Raw genomic sequence first — 24,481 nt, 5'->3', positions numbered from 1 at the left:
TTCATTATATATGTCTTCGTTTAAGTCGATATCTTCGTTTAAGTCGATGTTTTTGTTTAAGTCGATGTCTTTATTCAAGTCAAATGACTCTTCTTTCTTGATGTAGGTTGTCTCCTTCTTCATAATGGTGGTTCCTCATATGTGAGATCTTGAAGCAGCATTAAAAGCTTGTAAACGAAGAGAATAAACTTATGTGTTTTGTAAGCTTTTTAATAGTAGTGGTAATGTTGATAGTGGTGATCGATATTAAGGCTGAGGTGTTTATGTGAGACAAAACTATAAGTGAATAAAATATTAGACTTATTGTTAATTTTTATTCAAGTCCGTATATTTTAACGTTATTTATTAAATTATCCTTATAAACGCTTTCCTTAAACTAATTTGGTAAATGAAGAACAAATACATAAATTGACTTTGGGTGGCACCGGGTCAAAAAGCTATTAGCATCCGAAAATTTTATTGACTCGGGTCAATGGCCATTGACCCGAGTTCTCTATAAGCACCTGTTTTCCCTCTCTTTCTTTCTCTCTTCTCTCTCTACATCTTCATGTTCTAATCACAGAGAAATCAAACAAGAAGCAGGATAGAATACATGATTAATTGTTTACATCAAACTCATCACTCTCTCTCTCTCTCCCTAGAAAATAAATCACTGAAAAAAAAGTATATATAAGAGAGAGTAATTCTACATCTTATAGCAATCTTACCTCATTATCCAAAAAACTAGGGTTCCTGAAATTCAACAGAAAATAATGATATAAAATTTATGGAACAAAAAATTTTCATACTTGTTCCAATACCCAAACCACCAGCACCCGTTTCAATTTATGGAACAAACAAATATATGGAACAAAGAAATTTTTGGAACAAAGAAAATATTGATATAAACTAAGTTCCAGTACCCAAACCACCAGCCAAAGAAGTTGTGTTGCCGTTTCCAGGTTTCTCTAGATCCTTGTCTGGTTTTAACCACATTCGGGTTTGGTTTCTCGGGCCAAGGAGCTCCTCCCCTTCGGCGGATTTGTATAGAGAGAGGTTAGAGAGAGAGAGTAGAGAGGAATTTTCTTTTATTTTCGAGAGAGAGTGAGGAAAAAAAAGTTGTTTTGAAGAAGGTAATGGACAGAGTTAACAAAGAAAGCACCGGTGCCTACATAGTTAGTTGGTGCTAATAGAAAAATAGCGGTTGGGTCGAGTGCTAACAGAGATGGATGCTAACAGCCTTCTGGCTTGGTGCCTTTAGAAGCACCCATTGACTTTTCTAACGCACTACTTATACTAGATATCAGATACCGTTCTTCCTCCACCAAAGACCTTACAAAATCATCCAACCAAACGGAACGTGACGTTGTTTAACCCGTTTCCGTCATTTTGACCAGGAAGGAAGGTTTTTTCACTGTACTTTGGTTTCGAAACAAAAGAGGAGAGAGAGAGAGAAAAGGGGAGCCAAGCCAGGCTAATCAAGCAAGCAATCCTTCTCCTCTCCGCCTTTTCTCTCACCTCTCTTTCTCTCTCTAAACAGAAACCACGAGCAAAGAATAAAACTGAAAATCGACCAAATCTTAGAAAACTTGTTTTTCTTCTTCTCTCGCTCGAGAATGCTGGATTCATTAACCAAAGGTTTCAATTTCTATCTAAACTTCTTCATTTTCAATTCAACTAACTAACTTCTCTGGTTCCTTTATCTCGTAGTTCAAATGTTTTGATTAGTCATTCTAACTGTAGTTTCTGAAATTTAGTTGTTTTGTTCGAGTATTAGATCTCCATTGTGAGGTTTTATCACTTTATTGTTGTTTGGGTTTTAGTAGGATTGATTATAATCATCTCTATATATTGTAGTTATTTGAACTTGGTTGAGGAGCTTATTTTGATCAATCACTGTGTTTTCCTTTTTAAACATCTTCTCTTGTAATTTAGAAGTGGAAATGAATTATTACGTCGTTTCATCGAAAATTTGAGTATTGACAATGACCTGGTTAAAATGCTTGGAACTTTGCTAAATGGAACTTTTTTGTTTATTTTGAAGGGTTGAATGCTAGGGACACCTTTAGCTTCTGATACAGTAGGGTTTTTGTCTGCGCGATTCATGGTGTTGTATAGGCGAAGATAATGAGCATCCATCATTTTCATAGCCCGTTTATAGGGTTCCCTCTGGAAAGCTCAGTGAATAGTAGAATCAACAGGGGCTCGTCTTCTGTAGGTAAAACAAGAATTAGGGCTTTCCGCAAGTTTCTGTATGCAAAGCAGGACCATGTAAGGCGTCAAGTGCCTCTATGTTCACATTTTGGTGGCAGAGGTTTTGGGTTGTCTCCCGGGGATATATCAAGAAGTAGGGTGAAAATGAATTGTATTGAAGAAAGATTCTCCCGTAGCAAAGCTGTTGTTAGATCTTTAGTTCCTCTGTGGAAGGAAGGGTTGCTGTTAGTTAGATGCTCCATTTTTGTTGCAGTAATTTCTGTAATCGGAATGTTTGTATGGGTTGGCCAAACAAAAGCTAGGAGCTTGATCGAAACAAGATTATTGCCTTCTGTTTGTTTGGTGCTCTCTGAATATCTTCACCGCAAGGTCGATTTTGGTAGGGTTAGGAGGATTTCACCTTTGGGGATTACATTGGAATCCTGTTCTATTGGGCCACACCATGAAGAGTTTTCCTGTGGTGAAATCCCCACGATGAAAATTCGCATCCGTCCTTTTGCTAGTCTGAGGAAAGGGAAGATTGTCATAGACGCAGTTTTATCTCGTCCAAGCCTGTTGGTCGTACAGAAGGAAGATTTTACCTGGTTGGGGATACCTTCTTCTGGAGGTGTTTTAGAGAGACATTCTTCAGTTGAAGAAGGAATAGATCATCGAACCAAAACAAGGAGGATTGCTAGAGAAGAAGCAGCTTCTTGTTGGGCTAAAGAAAGAGAAAATTTAGCGAGGGAAGCTGCACAGATAGGTTATATTGTTCCTCAACAAGATACCGATCCATCAGCAAGTGAAGTTTCCAAGATTAGTTCTGATCATTTTGATGATCTAACAAGCTCAGGTTCATTTTTTTGCGTGGATGAAAGGGTGCATAGGAGGGATCATAGTGGCATGGATGCAGGAGTCGAGTACAGTCTGAAGCACGGAGATCTGGAGAAATCACTTGGAGTTAAACTACCTGGATCAGGACTCAAGTTGTATTCTAGAATAACAAGAGGTCCTTTTAGGTTTGGTTTCAAAAGGAAGAATCATGCGAAAGATATTTCCAGGGCTGCATTTCTGGCTAAAAAGAGAAACCTTGAGAGTAGTGCTATAGCTGCAGTCAAGTATTTTCAGGGATTAGGAGGTGGAAAATGCAGCGACTCTCCTCAATCTGGAAGTGGTGAAGTAGCAGAGCTTGAAAATCTTGTGCGTGAAGGTCTGGAGGCTAATAATATCAGTAGGAATGAAGCTAGTCTCGGTAAGGAGCTTAGCTTATCTATCAACCATGGTGAATCAATCGAAATGAAAATGGAGAAAACTAGCAAGAGTGGTACGTTTAAAACTGATGTTCAGTACTCCCGCAGGAATGGAAAGATAGGATCAGTTAACAATAAGCAGAATGCTCATGGATATGTGGGAGATACAGGAATCCAGCCAGCCGAGGATATAAAGAATGAGGATCGAGTTGGTAACTTCAGCTGTTTACCTGAACCACCTCTCACAACTACTGAGAGACACAGTACCTTAAGTGCATCTAATGTACAATTTCCACCGGGTAGCAACATTTCTGAAGCAGACAAAACAAAAAGTTATTATGTTAATGACGGGGAGTTGAAAGGGGACATATGCAGTTCCAATAGCTCAGTAAACCAGGTAGTGGAGTCTGTGGCCGACATTTCTGGTAATGACAACAGTTATTCATCACCAGGTGCAACTTCAGTAAATCTAGGTCCGAGGTTGATGCACCATTCAATTCCAATTTGGCCCTTGAAGATGAAATCAAGTTTTCCAGCTCTATCTAGGAGTTTCAGAGAACCATTATCTAATTATTTGGGTGGTCAAATTGAGAAGCTGAAGTCATATATGAATCTCAGACTTGAAGATCTTGTTACCGAGCTTGCTGATGGTGTAGATGAAATCCAGCCTACTGGCATTGAGAAGATGCTTCCTGTTACACTGGATTCTGTTTATTTTTCAGGAGGAACATTATTGCTGCTAGGATATGGTGATCGAGAGCCCAGGTAAAGCGACTCGTATGATATTTACAACTGTATAATATATTCATATTATTGAGCGGTGTATTTTTTTAATTTATTACAAATGGATTTATAATTTTATATTTATGTTTTTTGAAACTTACAAGTTGATTTATATATCATAATGTGTCTAGATATAGTTTGTAAACTCCATAATCACCTCTTTCTAGCACAGTAGTTACACATAAAATCCTCCGAGGACCTTTACTACGTTTAGTTCAATAGCTTCATCTCCATCTGGAGTTACGAACATCTCTTTATTTTTATTTTTCATTTTCCAAATAATAGAAGAAATATAACTGGTAAGATACTATAATCTTAACAGAAAAGCTTTGAAAACTATGGTTCTCTCGGGAAGAACTAGAACCAATTTCACAATTATTGTGTTCATAAGAATCCACGACGACATCTGAAATAACTCCCATCTTTTAAGGCCTCACAAATTTGAGATTGTACTCATTGCATGACTTTATTAAGATCATAGAGCACTGCGTGCGAGCACCAATGGAAAATCGACATTTGTCAGATTTGACGTGTGCTGTGGAAAATGCAGATGCAGCTAGTATGTACCTGGTAAAACTATTGGGACATCTAAGGCGTGCAAAAGTTATCACTTGTCAGGATTGGGTTTCAGTCTCGAGTTGTCATGGCCTCATGTAAAGTTCGTTTTTGGGGATAAATTTGTTATATCCTTTCTGGAGTATCCTTACTTTTTTGAGGACTTGCAGTTTGGTTATTTCAAGAACATCAGGTTGTAGAGATTCTTTTTAAACCCTGATTCACCTAAAAACTTAAATAAATGTAATACTCTCAAATGTGCATTTGTCATGCTACCTAAACTTTACTGCGTCCTCTCTTGGATTCTCCTGTATATTTACAATGTTAATTTTGCATTTATGTATTGTTTTTGTACTAGTTATTTGTTGATTCCCGCTTGTCTTTCCACATCTTCATTGTCTTGTAACATCATTTAGCTATTGAAAGCATACTATAGTTCTAAACCATGAAAGGGTATCGTGTGAAAAATATTGATAGGTTTGAGTAAGGGAGGCTTATGCTTTGGAGCTGCCTCGAGTCTAATTATGGCGTTACCAAAGCCAACTGTTTCAAGGCATAATCCATACTTTAAGTTTTTTTTCTTTGAACAATACTTTAAGTTACTGCTTTAAGCAGCTCGTGTTGAAAAGGTTTCTGAGATTGGAAGTTTGTTTTGATTGAAGCAATAAAGTTTAAGAATGTGATTTGCACTTTATTATTTTTTATTTATGATTATGAATATGAATATTTACTATTTATGTGTTTGGTTGATAGAGAGATGAAGAATGCCATTGGACACGTGAAATTTCAGAATCATTATGGCCGTGTTCACGTACAGCTTAGCGGGAAATGTAAGGAGTGGAGATCAGATACATCATCTGAAGATGGTGGCTTGTTGTCCGTAAACGTGTTCGTTGATACTATTGAAGAAAAGTGGCACGTCAATCTAAAGACTGCTAACCTCTTTGCTCCGGTGAGGTATTTACTTGTGTCTTGTTTTTGGTGTTAGCTTTCTAGATGATCAAATATATGAAAGATCTAAGTCTTCCTTTGTATGTGGTTCCTGTGCTGTTGTTTTAACATCCAGGTTATTCTTAATATTTGCAGCTCTTTGAAAGACTTTTAGATATTCCGATCGCTTGGTCTGAGGGGAGAGCTAGTGGTGAGGTGCTTCTCCAACTTCAATCTACATTGCTTACTGTCAGTAGATCTTTTTGCGTGATTGTTCATGTGACATTTGCAGCCCCTAAGCCATAACTGTATCTGCTAGGATGTTTTGCTAGTTTGAAGATTGTAAACCTCCATTCCTGCCAATGGGTTTATGTCTCTAGTTTTCAATTTTAGACCAGATATGTATGTCCTCGTCAAAACGTTTTTTTTACCTTGAAGTTAAGAAGCATAAACCTTTCACAGGTTCACATATGCATGTCAAGAGGAGAGACTTTCCCTAATATTCATGGCCAGCTTGACGTAAAGGGATTGTCATTTCAGATTTTTGATGCTCCATCATCTTTTTCAGTGAGTTCTCCATCTCCATTTGTTTTTTTCCCTTTCTAAACCAATTTCTTTTATGTTGGATATCTCATCATAGAGCATGTAATCTGTTTTGGTTAGCGAGGTCTATTTGTTGGTGAAATGTTGAACACGGTATGCACTTAAAAGAGCTGGTATAGATCTACAATTTTTTGTTGGGTCCTACAGAATTTGATGTCACTTAGAGATGCATCTGATCTAAGTTGCTCATAAATGATGTTAATGCAAAAAGTAGTCACTACCCAGTGTACCAGATGAGGGATTTCTTGATGTTCTATGGATGTCGTATATGCAGGGGATGCGCGAAATGACATTTACAGCCTTTGCCAGCACCATCGTTATACATCATTATACATGTATAGTAGCTAGGCCCACTTTACTCTCCATAAGCCTTGTGGTGCTCACTCGCGCTTGACCACGTTCCATCTTTTGTAATGTCACTTGTTTAATATCGCTCCATGGTCTTTTCTATTTTTCATTAATTTATAAATGTTTCAGTTCAGTTTTGTTAGAACTGAAATTTCCCAAAATGCTTTGAATTTGTTGATGTTGTCTTCGTAGTAGTCTACTTTTTATGCTTAATTATAAAATACCAATGCAGGATATAGCGGCAAGTTTATGTTTTCGTGGGCAACGAATATTTTTGCACAACGCAAGTGGATGGTTCGGTGCTGTTCCTCTTGAAACTTCTGGGGATTTTGGAATTAACCCCGAAGATGGAGAGTTTCATCTTATGTGCCAGGTAGTATTGTTTGATCCTTTTCTGCTCTTAGCGATATATTTTCATTCTTTTCAGGCGACGAGGCGAGCTCATTTCTGTGTTTTGGTTGAGAAAGGTTTTTCCTGTAATTGGTGTATAAAACAATCATCTTCCTTATTAGTTATTCTTGGTCCAGAACTAAGTCATATAGCTGTCAAGGCAAATGGTAGAACTTACAAGAATTTATAGGATTAAGTTACTTCTTTTTTTAACACAAAACAAAAGTTCCTCATCTATCTTGAGCATTTTCGCAACATTGTCACGAGTCACGACCAAACTGATACTTCAGAACTGTTGTTTTTTTACTCGAGAACCTTGCTTTTGGTGTAGGAGCTGATTTTTGTAATGAAGATTGATGCAAGCTGCTGCTGAAAACTAAGAAATTATGTGTATAAATTTTTTCTGTTTATGGTCATCCTTTTCTTCACTAATGCCTGTGGTGCTAAGCACAATTTCTCAAAATTTGGTTAAAACACTTTAAGGGTGGGGGAGTGTTCATGTTCCAGAGAGAGGTAAACCATTTCTGAAGTTGATTCCTCATATGACTATTTGGGGTTCATGGAAAACACTTTTGAAGCTACTTTTAGAGGAGTGAGTTTTGATAACATCAAATTGGCTATGACATTATTATACTTTTGGACAAAGAGAAAGACTCGCAATCCGTGTTGTATAAGCATTTAACTTTTAAGTTGGAAGCGATTTTCGCAACATAGCTTACTTTTCAAATTGGTACTTTGCTTTTGTTTTTATAGTTTTAAGTTGTTACATATGAATAGGATAATCCTTTCTGTTGTTCAATAAAAAGATATTCCTGTCATCCTAAATCACTCTTATATCTCGTATTAACATCAATCGTGTTTATTGTGTTAATTCTCAGGTCCCTAGTGTTGAAGTGAACGCACTTATGAAGACGTTTAAGATGAAGCCTTTGTTGTTTCCAGTATGATTTTCTTATTCTTGCGCTTGAACTCTTCATATATATTACTATAGCTAGCTCATTTGATAATGATGTGCTAGAAAAAATCTCCGCTTCTTAAATACTTTTGTGTTCACATCTTTACCTACCAAAACTTGTGTATATGCTGACTTTTTGTTTCTTCTGAGTTCTGACATCTACCCATTGATTTGTTATACGTAGTTACATTTAACAACGCTTTCAAAATCAATGCCGATCTAATCCACGTAGTTACTTAACCCATTTCTTTTATGATGTAAGCGGTGGCTTATTTTCTTTGTTTCAAGTGGTTGGTAAGACTTATGGCCTACCCTTCGGCTAGTTTCCTTCTTTATTTACTCAGATTTCAGTGTGCAATAATAGCTTGCAATTGTTGTTATTATTATTATTATTATTATTATTATTATTATTATTATTATTATTATTATTATTATTATTATTATTATTATTATTATTATTATTATTATTATTATTATTATTATTATTATTATTATTATTATTATTATTATTATTATTATTATTATTATTATTATTATTATTATTATTATTATTATTATTATTATTATTATTATTATTATTATTATTATTATTATTATTATTATTATTATTATTATTATTATTATTATTATTATTATTATTATTATTATTATTATTATTATTATTATTATTATTATTATTATTATTATTATTATTATTATTATTATTATTATTATTATTATTATTATTATTATTATTATTATTATTATTATTATTATTATTATTATTATTATTATTATTATTATTATTATTATTATTATTATTATTATTATTATTATTATTATTATTCTCATTTTATTTTTGCTGCACTAATTGCAGTTGGCTGGCTCTATAACTTCTGTCTTCAATTGCCAAGGCCCCTTGGATGCCCCTATATTCGTGGGGAGTGCGATTGTTTCTAGGAAAACAACTTATTCCGTTCCTGAATTTCCCGCATCTGTAGCATCTGATGCGGTGATGAAGGGTAAAGAAGCAGGTGCTGTGGCTGCATTTGACCGTATTCCGTTTTCATATGTTTCTGCAAATTTCACTTTCAACACGGATAACTGCGTAAGTTCCTTTACCACTCTGTACGTGTGGGTGTTAATCACAATAAATTCTCCTTAAAAAATGTGTTTAAACCGCCTAAATCATCATAGTAAGTGTTTCATATGCTTTTAAAATATAAGAATGAGATAGTATTATCTAAAAATAGTATATTGAATATAGATTTAGTCAACAGGGTCATCTCTAGCTTGATGTCAAAATTTTTTAAGCCCAAAATCTGTGAAACTGCTTTTGTTTTTTTGTATAAATGCATAGTTGGAAGCAATTATAGAGATTTAAATTTGCAGATGATCTTCTTGTTTTTCAACTACTACCAAATAAACAATCAAATTAGGGAGGAACCTAACTAAGTATTCATGGAAAGAGAAAATACCCATAACTTTTCGAACAAAAGCAAATATAATAAGTTTTAAAGTGACCACGATTTCATAATAAGAGCTTTTATACAGATAACTCTGAAAAAACTCAAAAGCATTAAAATCTATGATAAATAATACCCTTGACGTTTTCTGTTCATAAGAACATAAGAATTAAGGTAAGCCAGACGTGACACGATACGGTAAAGACTCTTCTAGCTGCAACTTCAGAAATCAATTAGAAATAGAAACTAATCATAGTCTCGTCCTCAACTTTATCAACATTCAACAAGTCAATCAAGTAGATAAAAACATAATTACTAAACTATAGTGACTGCTTATGTGGTAGTGCCCTATGATGACAATGTTTCTTTACTCTAACCACGGGGACTAGTGAAGGGTATAAGGAAAATTAATTGGATTTTGTGTTGCTGTAAGATGTTAGAAGCTGATATAGTAAAAAAAAAATTAATCATGTTTTACATATTTATTGTCTATAAATGTGTATTACACAAGTCACAAGGTATTACATTTTCCAAAATTTCCCCGAAATTACCAAAATATTTCTGATTCAGACCGAACCAAAGCGAAATCTTTCAGGTTTTCCTTGCATTATTTCTACCAAAACAATCGAAATAAAAAAATTTCTTACATATGAATGTTTTCTTCCTAATTTTGTCCAAATTTTGGCTGAATATTTTTTTAGAACATTTCTTTGTTTTGGGTGGAATAATGCAAAGAAAACATGCAAGTAAGATTTTGTTTTGTTGGTTCAAATAGGTTTTGAAGTGTTACAAGTATCTATTAGAAATCAAATTTCAACATAACTGATTTGATTTGGGAGAAAATAATTTCAAGATCTTAATAACAATATCATAGTTCAATATTTTTTTCTAGGAACAAACACTTTCAAAAGCAAAAGATTTTACACCTTTGAGTCTGGCGAAATCACGAAAAGACAGTTTTAGCAATTTGGTCCCTCACGGCCTCATTGATATATTTACACATTAATTTCCTTTGATGGATTACTATGGGTTACAGGTTGCTGACTTGTATGGAATCAGAGCAACACTTTTGGATGGTGGTGAAATTAGAGGAGCTGGAAATGCATGGATCTGTCCAGAGGTAAAGTAATGCTAATTCAATACTATGTGTTTCATATATACTTGATGTGCTCTAAATGGTTTATTTTTAATTAAAATGTGTGTAAAGATTAATACTTTCACCAAGTTCGCTATTTTCCTCGTCATTCCAGTTTTTTTTTAACAAGGACAGTAAAATTGATCCATCTGTCTAGCTTGGTGTCTGCAAAGAGCAAACATAGAAGGGCCCCTCATTCAGGAAGTTTGCAAGTCTGTAGTCGGATAATGATGTAAAACATTCCCATTTTTTTCAAATAATACAAGGTTCGAAATTGAGAACTTTCTAATAAATAGGACTAGGGAGTATGAAGTTTTGGAGGTAATGGGTTGCCTGTCAGTCTGTCTATTCTGTCCTCTATTTTTTCGGCAGGTCCTGGTAACTATATCTTTCTTCTCTATGTTCAATCTTACTTGCTTAACAGACAAAATATATTCTTCTTTCGGATTGGTACAGGGGGAAGTTGATGATACAGCGATGGATGTGAATTTCTCTGGAAATTTGTCCTTCGACAATGTTCTACACCGATATTTACCAGCTGAAATTCAATTGATGCCACTCAAGATAGGGGAACTAAAAGGAGAAACCAAGCTGTCCGGATCCCTTTTGAGACCGTAAGTGTCTAGCACTTTGGACAACTTTAATCCAGAAGTATAATCGTTAGAATTCATCTTAAACATGCTATTCCTCCCCACTCCCCTTTTGTGACTGGAATTCAGTGGTCTTACATTATTAGATTTGACATGCAGGAGATTTGACATTAAATGGGCTGCGCCGAAGGCAGAAGGGTCATTCACTGATGCACGTGGGGATATTATAATTTCACATGAACATATTACTGTCGTTTCCTCGTCAATTGCTTTTGACTTGTACACGAAGGTTCAAACATCTTATCCCGAAGAATATGTGCTAAGCAGTAAAAGTAACAATTTAAAGAATGGTGTGCCCTTAGTAATAGAGGGAGTTGAACTTGATTGCCGGATGCGTGGTTTTGAGTTTTTCAGCTTGATGTCTTCTTATTCTTTTGATTCACCAAGACCTATGCATTTAAAAGCAACTGGAAGGATCAAGTTTCAAGGAAAGGTTGTGCCCACTAGTATTTCTGATAAAAATGTGCTTGACTGTGAGAAGGACAAATTGGGCACTAAAATGATTGACGATGACAAGAGAACTGGTCTTGTTGGGGATGTTTCTATCTCAGGCATCAAACTAAATCAGCTGATGGTAGCACCTCAGTTGGTCGGATCACTGAGCATTTCACATGAAAATATTAAGGTAGGATTGTGAAACTTGTACTTCTAGTTTGTGTTTAGAAATATTACATATAAGTAAACTACTTGTGCCAGAAATGTCTTCCATCAAATTAGCTAACAGAAACAAGTTATGCGGGAAGGTGAAGTTTCAAGGTTAGATTTAAATAACTTCAAAACCTCCGGTTTGTGTGGGAAGCATTTGAATGATCTTGATAACATGTTTTACTTTCAACAAAAAAAAAGGGTAACATGTTTTACATCCTTGTGTGTATACTTGTGCTTCAACGGTGATAACTGAACTTTTAAACCTTTATTTTGTACCTGTCTCCTCAATCCTCACCATAAGAATGATAATTACTCAACACTCTAAAATTTGCTCTTTGTACTAGATCAAAAATGATGGAAGTGTCTTTTTATCCAGACTGTAAGCTAACTTGGTAGATTTTGTTAGTTCTTAAAAGGCGCACATTCAGGATAAGAATTAGAGAATGCTATAAAACAAAAAAATAAACTAATATGTTGCTAAGGATCCCCAAGGGTGTATTGAAGGTCATTGATAGTAAAATGTGCTCTTTTCTATGGAACAAAACTATGGGAAGCAGGAGTATACACTGGGTGAACTGGAACCTGGTTCGTACAAGCAGGAGCAAGGGAGGCATGGGAGTGAAAAAGTTAGAGTACATGAATCAAGCACTCCTAACTAAATGGTTATGGAGGATGGATCAGGACAGGAACCAATTATGGCAAAGGGTTATCTCTAGTAAGTATGGCTCGAATAGTGACCTTTGGGTTAGAAAATGCAAGAACACATCTTTTGGATGTGGAGTTTGGAAAGGAATCATAGCTCACCTGAAGGAGTACCATAAGATTACTAGATGGGCCCTAGGAGATGGCCGAAAAATCAAGTTTTGGACGGATAAGTGGATTGGTTCGAATAGCTTAAGTTTAAGCTTCCCGGATATCTTTAGGGTGGCAGTCAGACCCTTGGCTACTGTGGCAGAGGTGTATAATACTGAGAGCGAATCCTGGGATATTGTACTCAGGAGAAACCTGAATGATTGGGAGCTGCAGCAATATGTCCATCTGTTGCAAATCCTTCAAGAAGCTAATCTCTTAGATGAGCCGGATTCCCGAGTATGGTGCAATGGGGAGAGTGAGCCCTTGTCAGTTGCCAACTGCTATAAACGGTTGGATGTAGGTGGTACCATCCTAGAGCCTTGCGTATCCAAATCAGTCTGGATCAAGGCTATTCCACCAAGGGTGGGGTTTTTCATATGGGCCATCCTAGTTCAGAAGGTTCCAACTGTGGATGCTTTGAAAAGAAGGGGCTTTCAAGTCCCTAATAGATGCATCCTGTGCAAGGAAGAGGAGGAATCGGCTGACCACCTATTCCTCCATTGTAGGGTGGCAGCTGGCATCTGGAAATATTTTGCTAAATTGATGGCAACCCAGTGGTGCCACCCTGCATCCATTCATAATATGATTATTCAGTGGGACGGATTGGCTAAGAAGAAACACAGAAAGGAGGTTTGGCAGCTAATCCCAGCTGCGATAGTTTGGAGTATTTGGCATGACAGGAATAGTAAAATCTTTAAGGAAAAGAACCTGAATTCATTGGTTGACATTGAAGATGTCAAGGGTGTCATTTATTCCTGGATCAGGAGAATTGGAAAATTTAAGAATGTATCTTATCTGGATGTAGTAGTTAACTGGGAGGCTTGGATGTCGTGAAATATCATCCTAAGTCTCCCTACCCTATGTACATAGTTATTCTATTTCAATAATATATTCATTCTAAGTTTTCAAAAAAAAATGTTGCTAAGGATCTTTTAGAAGTTTGTAGAATTAGTTATTCGTTTTTTGTGAGGTTTATAATTATTAAAAATCTTGTATTCAAGACTTTTTATTTAAGAAACGACCTGCTTTAGAGTTTGGTAAGTATCCAATTACGAGTCTATAGAGTTACATAATAGAGTTAGGACTTGGGTAGTTCTTATTCACAGCAACTATTTATGTTGGGAAATTTTAAATTCACTCACCATTTTTGTTATATATACTCACATCTAAGGTTATTTTTGTTGAAGTCAAAGGAGATGTGAGTGTGCTGGGTAGAAATTGTAAGTGTATATAACATTTCTCTTATTAAATTAAGAGAACTAGTAAAATCCGTAGTTGCTTATCTTTGCAGCCTTTACTTGATTTATTCTTTTAATTCAGGTTTATTACTGCTTTCTGGGGTTCTTAAATTCAGTTAATATTCTTCCATTTTACATTCAAATTATAATCCTGAATTTTAAAGTGATCCACCAGCCCTTTATTTACGCACTACGTCAATGTCCATCATTTTCTGGCCTACTTTGGCATTTTTAGAGGGTTCAACTTGCACCTCTTCATGATATAATGGTGTCATTTTCAGTTTTCCTTGTTCATTAACACTCTGATTTGGATTTCCATCGGTCGTTGTCTGATATCCAGCTTTAAGAAACATAATCTCTGATATGTTCTTGTTTTACAGCTGGATGCCACAGGCCGCCCCGATGAGAGCTTGTCAGTGGAGATTGTTGGACCTTTACTTGCTGTTAGTATGGAAGAGAACTTGCAAAAAGGAACAATGTTGTCTCTTTCACTTCAAAGAGGACAACTAAGGGCCAATATATGCTATCAACCTAAGGTTTCAGCTAACATGGAGGTAGTCGTTCAATCGTCTATTAATCGCTATAACTTAGTGGCTGCATTTTTTAGTAATTTGGATTGGATGACCAAATTTGTTTGTTTGCAGTTGAAATTGTGTATGTTATAAACCCTTTGACCATTCTGTAATGCAAATAGGTGCGAAATTTACCACTGGACGAGCTGGAGCTGGCTTCACTTCGAGGAACAATACAAAGGGTAAGACACATGTCCAGGAAATAGTTGTCTCTTATAATTCAGTGTTTTTTTTTTATTATTTCTCTAAATGTTGGCATGTACAAGTTGAAGTGGACGGCCTTATCTCGGTCAGGATTTTCTGTGTTTATAAAGAATTATTTTGACGTGGTCAAACTCACAACTGATGAGTTAACTTAATTACTGTATCTTTACATGATGTCTAGGTCATCCAATCCAACCGAGTCATGTGTCACGATAAAACCTCAATAATCCAACTTCAAATTACAATTTCATCAATGAGAGCGATTTGAACGGTCAACTGATTGAAGGCTAATAATATAACAGGAAAATTTATTTCACTCCTGAGCGTGGTTGATACCGGGCAGCCTCTTAGAAGTTAGAAGAACTGACACAGTGGGATGTGGCAGAACATCAACTAGGCTTGTAGTTTACAATTTCTGATGTAGTAAGAAACCATTTCTTGATTGACAAGCACAATGGTAAGCGTGAAGGCAGAGATCTCAACTACGGTAATATTATACTGGACGAGGGGTCGTAAACACTTCAGAAGTGACAATAGAAACCAAACCATAAAATTTTCAAACATGAGAATTGTCATCCGTAATTATGAAGTTCTGTATATTAATCGACTACTGAGTAGGAAAAAATCTCAACATAATAAGTGTAGTCGATTAGCTTTATGTGTACGTTGAAAGAATGAACTTGTATTTGTTTCTGCATTAATTTGGAGCGTACGGAGCAGTAAACTAGATTATGGCCTACAAGTAGTTTGTTGCTTAAAATTGCTGTTCCAGTGCTTTGCTATGGTTACATTTGAGCACTGCCAGCAGTGAGTCAAGGCAAGTGAAACTCCCTCTTAAAGAGGATTCTTACACTTTTTGGCTGGACAAACTCTTTCGGCAAGTTTATCAAGGCGTTAAATTTTCCACTATGAAGTAAACGTTAATTCATTTTCAAAGACCTGCTTTGTCATGAGCCAGGTTTCTTGATGACTGTCATTTGTGATGGTTTATTCCCTTTATTGGTTTCATTGTTAGAGATTGTGAAAATATCGAAACAAGAGTCAACTTTTGATTCCCAAGCGTCAAGCAAGATACAGCTCGCCCCCTTTTATTCGTTTGTCAGAAAATGACGATGTGAAGTTTTACAAGTAAATCTGTTTATCAATAACTTGCTCTTGCTAACATTTCAGCATCATTACTTACGGATAGTGCTGCTTACTTTCAGGCAGAAGTCCAGCTTAATTTTCAGAAAAGGAGGGGACATGGAATGTTGTCTGTACTTCGTCCAAAATTTAGTGGCTTGCTTGGTGAAGCGCTTGATGTTGCCGCTAGATGGAGTGGGGATGTCGTGAGTATATATACCCATTAATGATGTTATATGTCTCATATCCTGTTTGTAGCTCCAAACTGTTCTCATCACTTTGGTCTTGCGATTTTAATTTTCTTCTGGCCAGATCACGATTGAAAAAACTGTTCTAGAACAAGCGAATAGTCGATATGAGCTTCAAGGTGAATATGTGATGCCTGGGACACGGGATCGTCACCCTACCGGTCTAGAGAAAAGTGGCTTGTTGAAAAGGGCAATGGCAGGGCATCTGGGTAGTGTAATATCTTCCATGGGGAGGTGGCGATTGAGACTAGAGGTTCCTGGAGCTGAAGCTTCTGAGATGCTTCCACTTGCTCGACTCCTTTCTCGAAGTACTGATCCTGCTGTTCTCACTAGATCAAAGGTAGTATTTTACTAAGAAATTGTCAATATTTCATTTTGATACTGTCTCTTATTCTGATTAGTTGCTCTGTCAACTGTAGAACCTTTTTATACGGAGTTTGCAATCTGTGGGATTAAATACGGAAAGTCTACATGACTTGCTTGAGGTATATTTTCATTTAAATTCTTACAAAAAAATATTCTAGATCTAAATGATGCAGGTGCAGTTTTTCACTCGAGAGTTAGGACTCCTGGAATTCCTGTTTTTATCTTGCTTTCAATATATTAGCATACAACGCTTTTTTGAGCTATCAACAATTTCTTTCCTAATCTTGTATACAAGACAGACCGTCGTGGAGAAATTTCTGTGACTAGATTTCTTTTACCTTTTTTGAAAATAAAGAAGGTATATGAATTTTCAGGTCATACGCAGGGATCATACTCCATTAGATGAGGTTATTCCCGAAGATATAAGTCTTCCTGGTTTGGCTGAACTAAAAGGTAGCTGGCGTGGCTCTCTTGATGCTAGTGGCGGAGGCAATGGGGATACAATGGTAAAGCGTTGTAAAACCCATATGCTAAAAGACATGGTTTTGTCCTTATATGTTCATTTTGCTTCAACGACATGCACTATTTGAGAACTTCTTTTTGAAATTTTTATGAAAATGTCGTACAAGCTACAATTCTTTATAGTAGAGGGTGAGGCATTAAAGATTTCAGCATATAATTTTAAGGTAGGAAATGGAGATTGAAGTAATGGTCTCTAGAAAAGACCGTAATGTGAATTAAAAGAAAGGTTGACCTGCTGACAAGAGATATAATTAGTTTGATATTGATCTTCTTCCTTCTACTGTTGAATTTCTTGTTGTGCATTGTTTGGTTCTCAGGCAGATTTTGACTTTCATGGGGAGGATTGGGAATGGGGAACTTATAAAACCCAGCGAGTTTTAGCAGCTGGTGCATACAGCAACAACGATGGCTTGCGCCTAGAGAAAATGTTCATCCAAAGAGATAATGCCACCATTCACGCGGATGGGACATTGTTGGGACCAAAATCTAACCTTCATTTTGCTGTTTTAAATTTCCCTGTTGGTTTGGTCCCTACACTTGTGCAGGTTTTCGAAACCTCTGCCTCAGATGCCTTGCATTCATTGCGGCAATTAATAACACCTATAAAGGGTATTTTGCACATGGAAGGGGATCTCAGAGGAAGTCTTGTGAAGCCAGAATGTGATGTGCAAGTGAGACTACTTGATGGTGCTATTGGGGGCATTGATCTTGGAAGAGCTGAAATCGTTGCTTCCCTAACCTCAACAAGTCGTTTCCTCTTTAAAGCCAATTTTGAACCCGTTATCCAAAGTGGTCATGTTCACGTCCAAGGAAGTGTTCCTGTAACTTCCATCCAAAATGGCTTGTTAGAGGAAGAAGATAAGGAGATCGGTAAAGGAGCTATACTGACTCCTGGGTGGGCAAAGGTGAGAGAACCAGTAGACGAAATTAGTGAAAAGAAGACGTCAGAAGGTTGGGATATTCAATTAACAGAAAGTCTTAAAGGTTTAAACTGGAATATACTAGATGTTGGAGAAGTTAGGGTTGATGCAGACATCAAGGATGGGGGTATGATGTTGTTAACAGCTTTATGTCCTCATGCTAAGTGGCTTCATGGAAATGCTGACATTATGCTCCAGGTAATTTGTTTCAAGATAGGTTCTCTTTGTGCCTGACTAAGAATTTCTGTAAATTACAAAAATCGATTTTTTTTAGCAAAAAAGCAAGTGGAAAAATCCATATTTAAAAGATATGATGTTTTTTGAATGACACAGGTCAGAGGTACAGTTGAACAGCCAGTTGTAGACGGATCAGCATCATTCCACAGGGCATCTGTATCTTCTCCAGTGATCCGCAAGCCATTAACGAATCTTGGGGGTACAGTACATGTCAAATCAAACAGGTTGTGCATCACTTCTCTGGAAGGAAGAGTTAGTCGGAGGGGTAAATTACTTGTTAAAGGGAATCTTCCCCTTAGAACAAGTGAAGCATTACCTGATGACAAAATTGATTTGAAATGTGAGGTTCTCGATGTATTGGCGAAAAATATCTTAAGGTATGATCTCTTTTCGTTATCTTGCATATGTATCTAGACGGAAAGTAAATATCTTAAGATATGATCTCTTTCTGTTATCTTGCATATGTATCTAGATGTAAAGTATTTTCCTTTTCTAAAGGGAAAATAACTGATAGTGTTCAAATTACAGTTGTCAGGTTGACAGTCAGATGCAAGTAAGTGGTTCCATACTACAACCAAATATTTGTGGAATGGTGAAATTGAGCCATGGAGAAGCATATCTGCCCCATGATAAGGGTAGTGGAGCTGCTGCAATTAATAGATTGAGCTCAAATCGATCTACCCTTCCGACGGGTAGCTACAGCCGAATGGCTGCTTCTGGATATGTTTCACGATTCCTTAGTTCAGAACCCGCTGCTTCACATGCTAAATTTCCTCAGCCATCAGGTACCGTGTAAAGTAATTTCTCAATTTGTAGTTGTTTATACATAGAGCACTTGTGAATCAGTGGTAGTACAATAGTGGAGAGGATAGCTTATTTGGTTTCCTAGAAAAGATCCAAGAAAGCTTTGGCACAAAATGCATATAATACCCTGCTAATGATTCAATAATTATCGTTAAGCTACTTTTGAGATGTCTCTAAAAATTTGATGGGCAGCTCACTTTAGGTATTTTCAGGTGAACATTCTGAAGTCGAAGAGAAAATGGAGCAAGCAAATCGTAACCCAAGAATTGATATACGTCTCACTGACCTAAAGCTGCTTCTTGGACCAGAACTGAGGATAGTATATCCTTTGATTCTCAACTTTGCTACTGTTGGGGAGCTTGAGCTAAATGGTATTGCTCATCCCAAGGGTATAAAACCAAAGGGATTTTTAACATTCGATAATGGTGACGTGAATCTTGTTGCTACTCAGGTGAACTTGGTTATTTTATTTTTCTTGCAATTTATATTTTGATTGTTCTCCAGATGTAGTTTTTGTTGATTCCCACTCATGCTTATTTGTTTAAATTCAGATGAGACTTAAAAGAGAGCATTTAAATATAGCAAAATTTGAGCCTGATCTTGGGCTAGATCCCATACTAGATTTAGCTTTGGTTGGGTCTGAATGGCAATTGCGGGTCCAAGGTCGGGCTAGTACTTGGCAGGACAATTTGGTGGTGACCTCAACACGCTCTGTGGAACAGGATGCTCTCTCGCCTACTGAGGTACCACTCTACCAATACCTTGTGTGGTCAAAGGTCAACTGTCGTATTCTGACATTTTTCACAATTTGTAGCAGTCTTTTATCGTTAAATCCTTCATAAAAAAAAGTTATGATCGTTTTATACTACTCAGATAGGGTAAAAAAAAGTACTTCCGATGCATCGTACTAGACTACAAGGTAATAACGGGTTAATTGTTCAAAGGACCCACCTGAAACTTCAGGTTTATAAAAACGCCTAGTACGATCTTATGAATAGTTGCAGAGCTCCCTAAGGACCCTAACTATCTTATGAATAGTTGCAGAGCTATAACATGGGATTATGAACACTGGTCTGGGTATTATATTCGGCACTAATACGAGATTTTGGCACAAATAAAAATCTTTAATTTCTAGTTATTTTGTTCAGGCAGCTAGAGTTTTTGAGAGCCAATTGGCTGAATCTATCTTGGAACGTGATGGGAAGCTTGCATTTAAGAAACTTGCGACAGCAACACTGGAGACCTTGATGCCAAGAATAGAAGGCAAGGGAGAGTTTGGACAAGCGCGATGGAGGCTAGCATACGCCCCTCAGATCCCTAGTTTGCTCTCTCTTAATCCAACTGGGGATCCTCTCAAATCACTTGCAAATAATATGTTTTCTGGTACTGAAGTTGAGGTCCAGCTAGGAAAACGTCTTCAGGTTGGCTTTCATGTCTTTTTTGGTTCTAAATATCTTCCAGAGGATCTTTGTTGAGAAGGTACCTGATTAGGCAAAAACTCTCGACCAGGGTCTCACCTATGGTCTCCGAGAAACTGAGGCTGAAATAACCTAATCGGTTTGGAGAGATCCTAAATTCACACATATTAGAGAATAATTAAGAAAATAGTTAGGTAGAGAATTTACAACTTCATGGTCGACAGGCTCAATATATTAAAATGTCCAATTTCCTTGAGCAGTTTCTCACTCTTCCCTAGGGCATGTCACTTGAAAAAAAAAAAATGTTCCATGCTCTCATGGAGGCCAGTGCCACCACCAATGGTTGTTGCAGAAAATGTACTTCTAAGTAACAACACATCCGTCTTGATTATCCATTCTTCAGTTTCTCTATGGAACCTCTTCACGTATAACCGTCTATTTTTCCAAATTTCAGGCATCAATGGTTAGACAAATCAAGGACTCGGAAATGGCAACTCAGTGGACCTTAATCTACAAGCTTACAAGCCGCCTGAGGATACTGCTACAGTCTGCTCCTTCAAAACGCCTCTTATTCGAGTACTCTGCTACATCGCAAGACTGATTCAAATCTAAAACACACCTCTTCTCTAAAGGGAAGTCATCTTTACTTAGGGAGCCCAAAAGCCCTAAAAGATGGGAGTTTTGGGGGGTAATTAATACTACTGCATAACCTTGTGTATCATATGAACATGATATTTTCTCTGAGGTATTCTTTTTTTTTTTGAATTGACATGGAAAATGTAATTAGATATTGTAAATATAAGATGTCTTATTATTTTTAGTAATGGTTCTTTTGTTATCACAAAACAAAAGGAGCTTTGTTTATATCGTTTTAGTAATTTTTAATTCAAGGACATTTAGAATTAAAATACTTCATTATATTTTGAACAGATAACAGATTGGGATCAACAGTTTAATGGATGATTAATTTAATTTGTTACTCTTTAATGGATGTGTAACGCCCCCAAGCCTTAGCAGTTGCTGATATTGTCCCCGCTTTAACCACCCAGGCCCAAACCCACACGGGTACGGGGTTTTGTTCTTGGCGAAGGCACCACAAGCCCACCCAAAAGGCCTCGGCGTCGCTCGTGGATCCAGTTTGAAGGTCTCAAATCTTCGATTTCAAGGCGGCTAGAGATTTAGGATTTGGGGCGTTACAGGATGACTCATTTAATTTGTTACCCCGGTAGTTCACACTAAAGATTGAAAAAGCAAAATCTAAATTTTACGAGTAAGAACGAGTTTTAACTTGAGATCTAAAAACGCCTTAGGATTATCTCTATGCAATATCACATGGTTTAGTATGAGACACAAATTGTCTTTTTTTCCCAATCGATGATAATTAGGAGGTGGAACACAATAATTAGAAGGAGGTGGAGACCGGTGTATGGAAGGCGGTGGAGACAGGTCGGTGGGCTCCCTCATGGTCGATGCATGTCCTTGGACGTGTGCATGGCCGCACCGTAACGGGTCGGGTCCAATACCTCTAATACTCCCCCTCAAGTTGGAGAGGGAAGGGGAACGACACCCAACTTGCAAGTAATCTTCTTAAAAGCATTTGTGCCAAGCGGTTTGGTGAATATGTCAGCAAGTTGTTCGTGGGATGGCGTGAAACAAGGTGCAATTAACTTGGTCCTAATCTTCTCGCGAACCAAATGACAGTTGATCTCAATATGTTTGGTGCGTTCATGAAACACAAGATTGTCAACAATATGGAGGGCAACACGATTATCGCAATTAACTGCCATAGGAGTATGGTGAAGGACACCGAAATCTTTAAGGAGATAGTGAAGCCGTTGGAGTTCACAAGTCAATGAAGCCAATGCTCTATATTCAGCTTCAGCGGAAGAACGAGCGACGGTAGTTTGTTTCTTGGATTTCCAAGAGAGAGAGATGGACCCTAGAAAAGTAATATAGCTCGTAGTGGAGCGACGGGAAGACGGGTAACCGACCCAATTAGTACCGAAAAAGTAATATCCGGTCGAGTCATCGTGAGATAGAGAAGACGACCGATAAGGCGGCGATAAATAGATGGATCAGGAATGGGGTCTCCAGTGGAATTGTGAAGGTTCAGCTTCTGTTTTATGGGAAATGGAGAGGGTTTGGAACCAATGAGGCCAGAATTGGCGATGATGTCAAAGGTATATTTTCGTTTACTTAAAAAAATTCCTTGAGAGGAGCGTGAAACTTCAATACCTACAAAATATTGTAGGCGACATAGATCTTTAAGGGAGAATGTCTTATGAAGAAAAGACTTTAATCTGGAAATAGCTAAATCATCAGTACCTGTGATGATTATGTCATCAACATACACAAGAACATAGAAAGACACATTGTTAGATGTGTAGGTGAATAAAGAATAATCTGCAAGGGATTGGATGAATCCATGTTGTATAAGTGTGGAAGAAAATTTCGCGAACCACTGACGGGAGGCTTGCTTTAGACCATAAAGGGATTTGTTTAACCGACAAACAAGTTGTTCCCTCTTTCGCGAAAATTCCGGAGGTTTCATAAGAACTTCTTCATCGAGATCGCCTTGGAGAAAGGCGTTGTTAACATCCAATTGATGTAGAGACCATCCCTTAATGGAGGCAAGAGAGAGAAGAACACGGACAATGACCAATTTAGCGACCGAAGCAAAAGTGTCATGATAATCAACCCCTCGACCTGACTGTACCCTTTGGCAACGAGGCGGGCTTTATAACGTTCAACAGATCTGTCGGAACAATACTTAATCTTATACACCCATTTGGAGCAAATGGGGCGTTTGCCTGGTGGTAAGGGAACGAGAGACTGTGTATTATTTGACTCCAAAGCCTAGATTTCGGCTTCCATGGCGTCACGCCAATGGGGAGATTCTATAGCCTTGGCGAAGGAGGATGGTACAGTATGAGAAATAACTGAACTAATGTAAGACCTATGAGTCGGAGAGAGACGATCCAGAGAAATGTAATCACAGAGAGGGAACCGGGCTGTGGAGTCAGTCGAAGAGGTGCAAATATAATCCGAAAGGTGTTTCAGAGGAAGGCGATTTTTGGTCCGACGACCTTGATGATTCGCAGTATGGTGACCGGCGTAGAAGAAGTGGGGTTGCCAGCAGAAAAGTCCGAACAACTAGTGTTGTTGTGCTCGTTAGGGGCACTCATGGATGGATGCTGTGAAGAAGCGAGGGTGCCCGCAGAAGATCCCGAACAGCTGGTGTTGTTGGGCTCGTTAGGGGCACTTACGGACGAATGTTCTAATCAACCAAGAGCAAGATGAGTATGAGAAACTGAAGCTAACCAAGAGGAGATATTAAGATACAATCAACTTTACTTATTTATATTGGTTTATAATGTGAGTATATATAGAAATACATGAGTCCTCAATATATTACAATTAGAAACTCAAATGCAAATAATTAGAAGGAGGTGGAATACAATAATTAGAAGGAGGTGGAGACCGGTGTATGGAAGGCGGTGGAGACCGGTCGGTGAGCTCCCTCATGGTCGGTGCATGGCCTTGGACGTGTGCATGGCCGGACCCTAACGGGTCGGGACCAATACCTTTAATACTTCCCTTCAAGTGGGAGAGGGAAGGGGAACGAGACCCAACTTGCAAGTAATCTTCTTAAAAGAATCTGCACCAAGCGGTTTGGTGAATGTCTCAGCAAGTTGTACGTCAGATGGCGTGAAACGAGACACAATTAACTTGGTCTTAATCTTCTCGCGAACCAAGTGATAGTCGATCTCAATATATTTGGTGTATTCATGAAACACCGGATTGTCAGCATATGGAGGGCAACACAATTATCACAATGAACTGCCATAGGAGTAGGGCGAGGGACACTGAAACCCTTAAGGAGATATTGAAGCCATTGGAGTTCACAAGTCAATGAAACCAATGCTCTATATTCAGCTTCAGCAGAAGAACGAGCGACGGTAGTTTTTTCTTGGATTTCCAAGAGATAGGGTTGGACCCTAAAAAAGTAATATAACTCGTAGTGGAACGACGAGAAGACGAGCAACCGGCCCAATCAGAATTGCAGAACCCAGCAACTACTGTCGGACTGTTGGTAGAGAGGAAAGACCATAGT

At 37.5% G+C, this 24,481-nt stretch overlaps 1 protein-coding gene across 2 annotated transcripts; it reads left to right on the top strand.

Annotated features, from left to right (window-relative positions):
• The first annotated feature begins 1,286 nt into the window (after window positions 1-1,286).
• Window positions 1,287-21,218, top strand: EMB2410 (embryo defective 2410). Of its 2 annotated transcripts, none has more exons than XM_086671308.1 (24): window positions 1,287-1,617; window positions 2,024-4,187; window positions 5,514-5,712; window positions 5,847-5,906; window positions 6,153-6,257; window positions 6,874-7,014; window positions 7,910-7,972; window positions 8,843-9,073; window positions 10,468-10,551; window positions 11,023-11,180; window positions 11,316-11,841; window positions 14,335-14,508; window positions 14,649-14,708; window positions 15,936-16,058; window positions 16,165-16,440; window positions 16,520-16,585; window positions 16,841-16,972; window positions 17,306-18,106; window positions 18,242-18,522; window positions 18,674-18,930; window positions 19,162-19,400; window positions 19,501-19,692; window positions 20,098-20,370; window positions 20,822-21,218. In XM_086671308.1, exons 2-24 carry the CDS (start codon window positions 2,107-2,109, stop codon window positions 20,966-20,968), a joined length of 6,669 nt encoding a protein of 2,222 aa, XP_086527434.1. In that variant the 5' UTR covers window positions 1,287-1,617; window positions 2,024-2,106; the 3' UTR covers window positions 20,969-21,218. The 2 variants fall into 2 exon arrangements, with proteins under 2 accessions (XP_086527434.1, XP_086527435.1); XM_086671309.1 differs by having other exon boundaries at window positions 1,398-1,877; window positions 1,957-4,187.
• The last annotated feature ends 3,263 nt before the right edge of the window (window positions 21,219-24,481 follow it).

This window comes from Eschscholzia californica, unplaced genomic scaffold (genome assembly GCF_041429995.1).
Source record: "Eschscholzia californica isolate CP2 unplaced genomic scaffold, dmEscCali1.0.p SCAF_3, whole genome shotgun sequence".
Classification (NCBI taxonomy): Eukaryota; Viridiplantae; Streptophyta; class Magnoliopsida; order Ranunculales; family Papaveraceae; genus Eschscholzia; species Eschscholzia californica.
Note: the sequence above shows the minus strand (reverse complement) of the source record. Positions and strands in the feature narration are given on the sequence as shown.

What these genes read in the sequence shown, in the direction of transcription:
- EMB2410 (XM_086671308.1), top strand. Translation starts at nt 2,107, where the DNA reads ATGAGCATCCATCATTTTCATAGCCCGTTTATAGGGTTCCCTCTGGAA. An exon ending in CTGTTCTCACTAGATCAAAG is followed by an intron (nt 16,441 to 16,519) that starts GTAGTATTTTAC and finishes TGTCAACTGTAG; the next exon opens with AACCTTTTTATACGGAGTTT. An exon ending in TGAATCTTGTTGCTACTCAG is followed by an intron (nt 19,401 to 19,500) that starts GTGAACTTGGTT and finishes GTTTAAATTCAG; the next exon opens with ATGAGACTTAAAAGAGAGCA.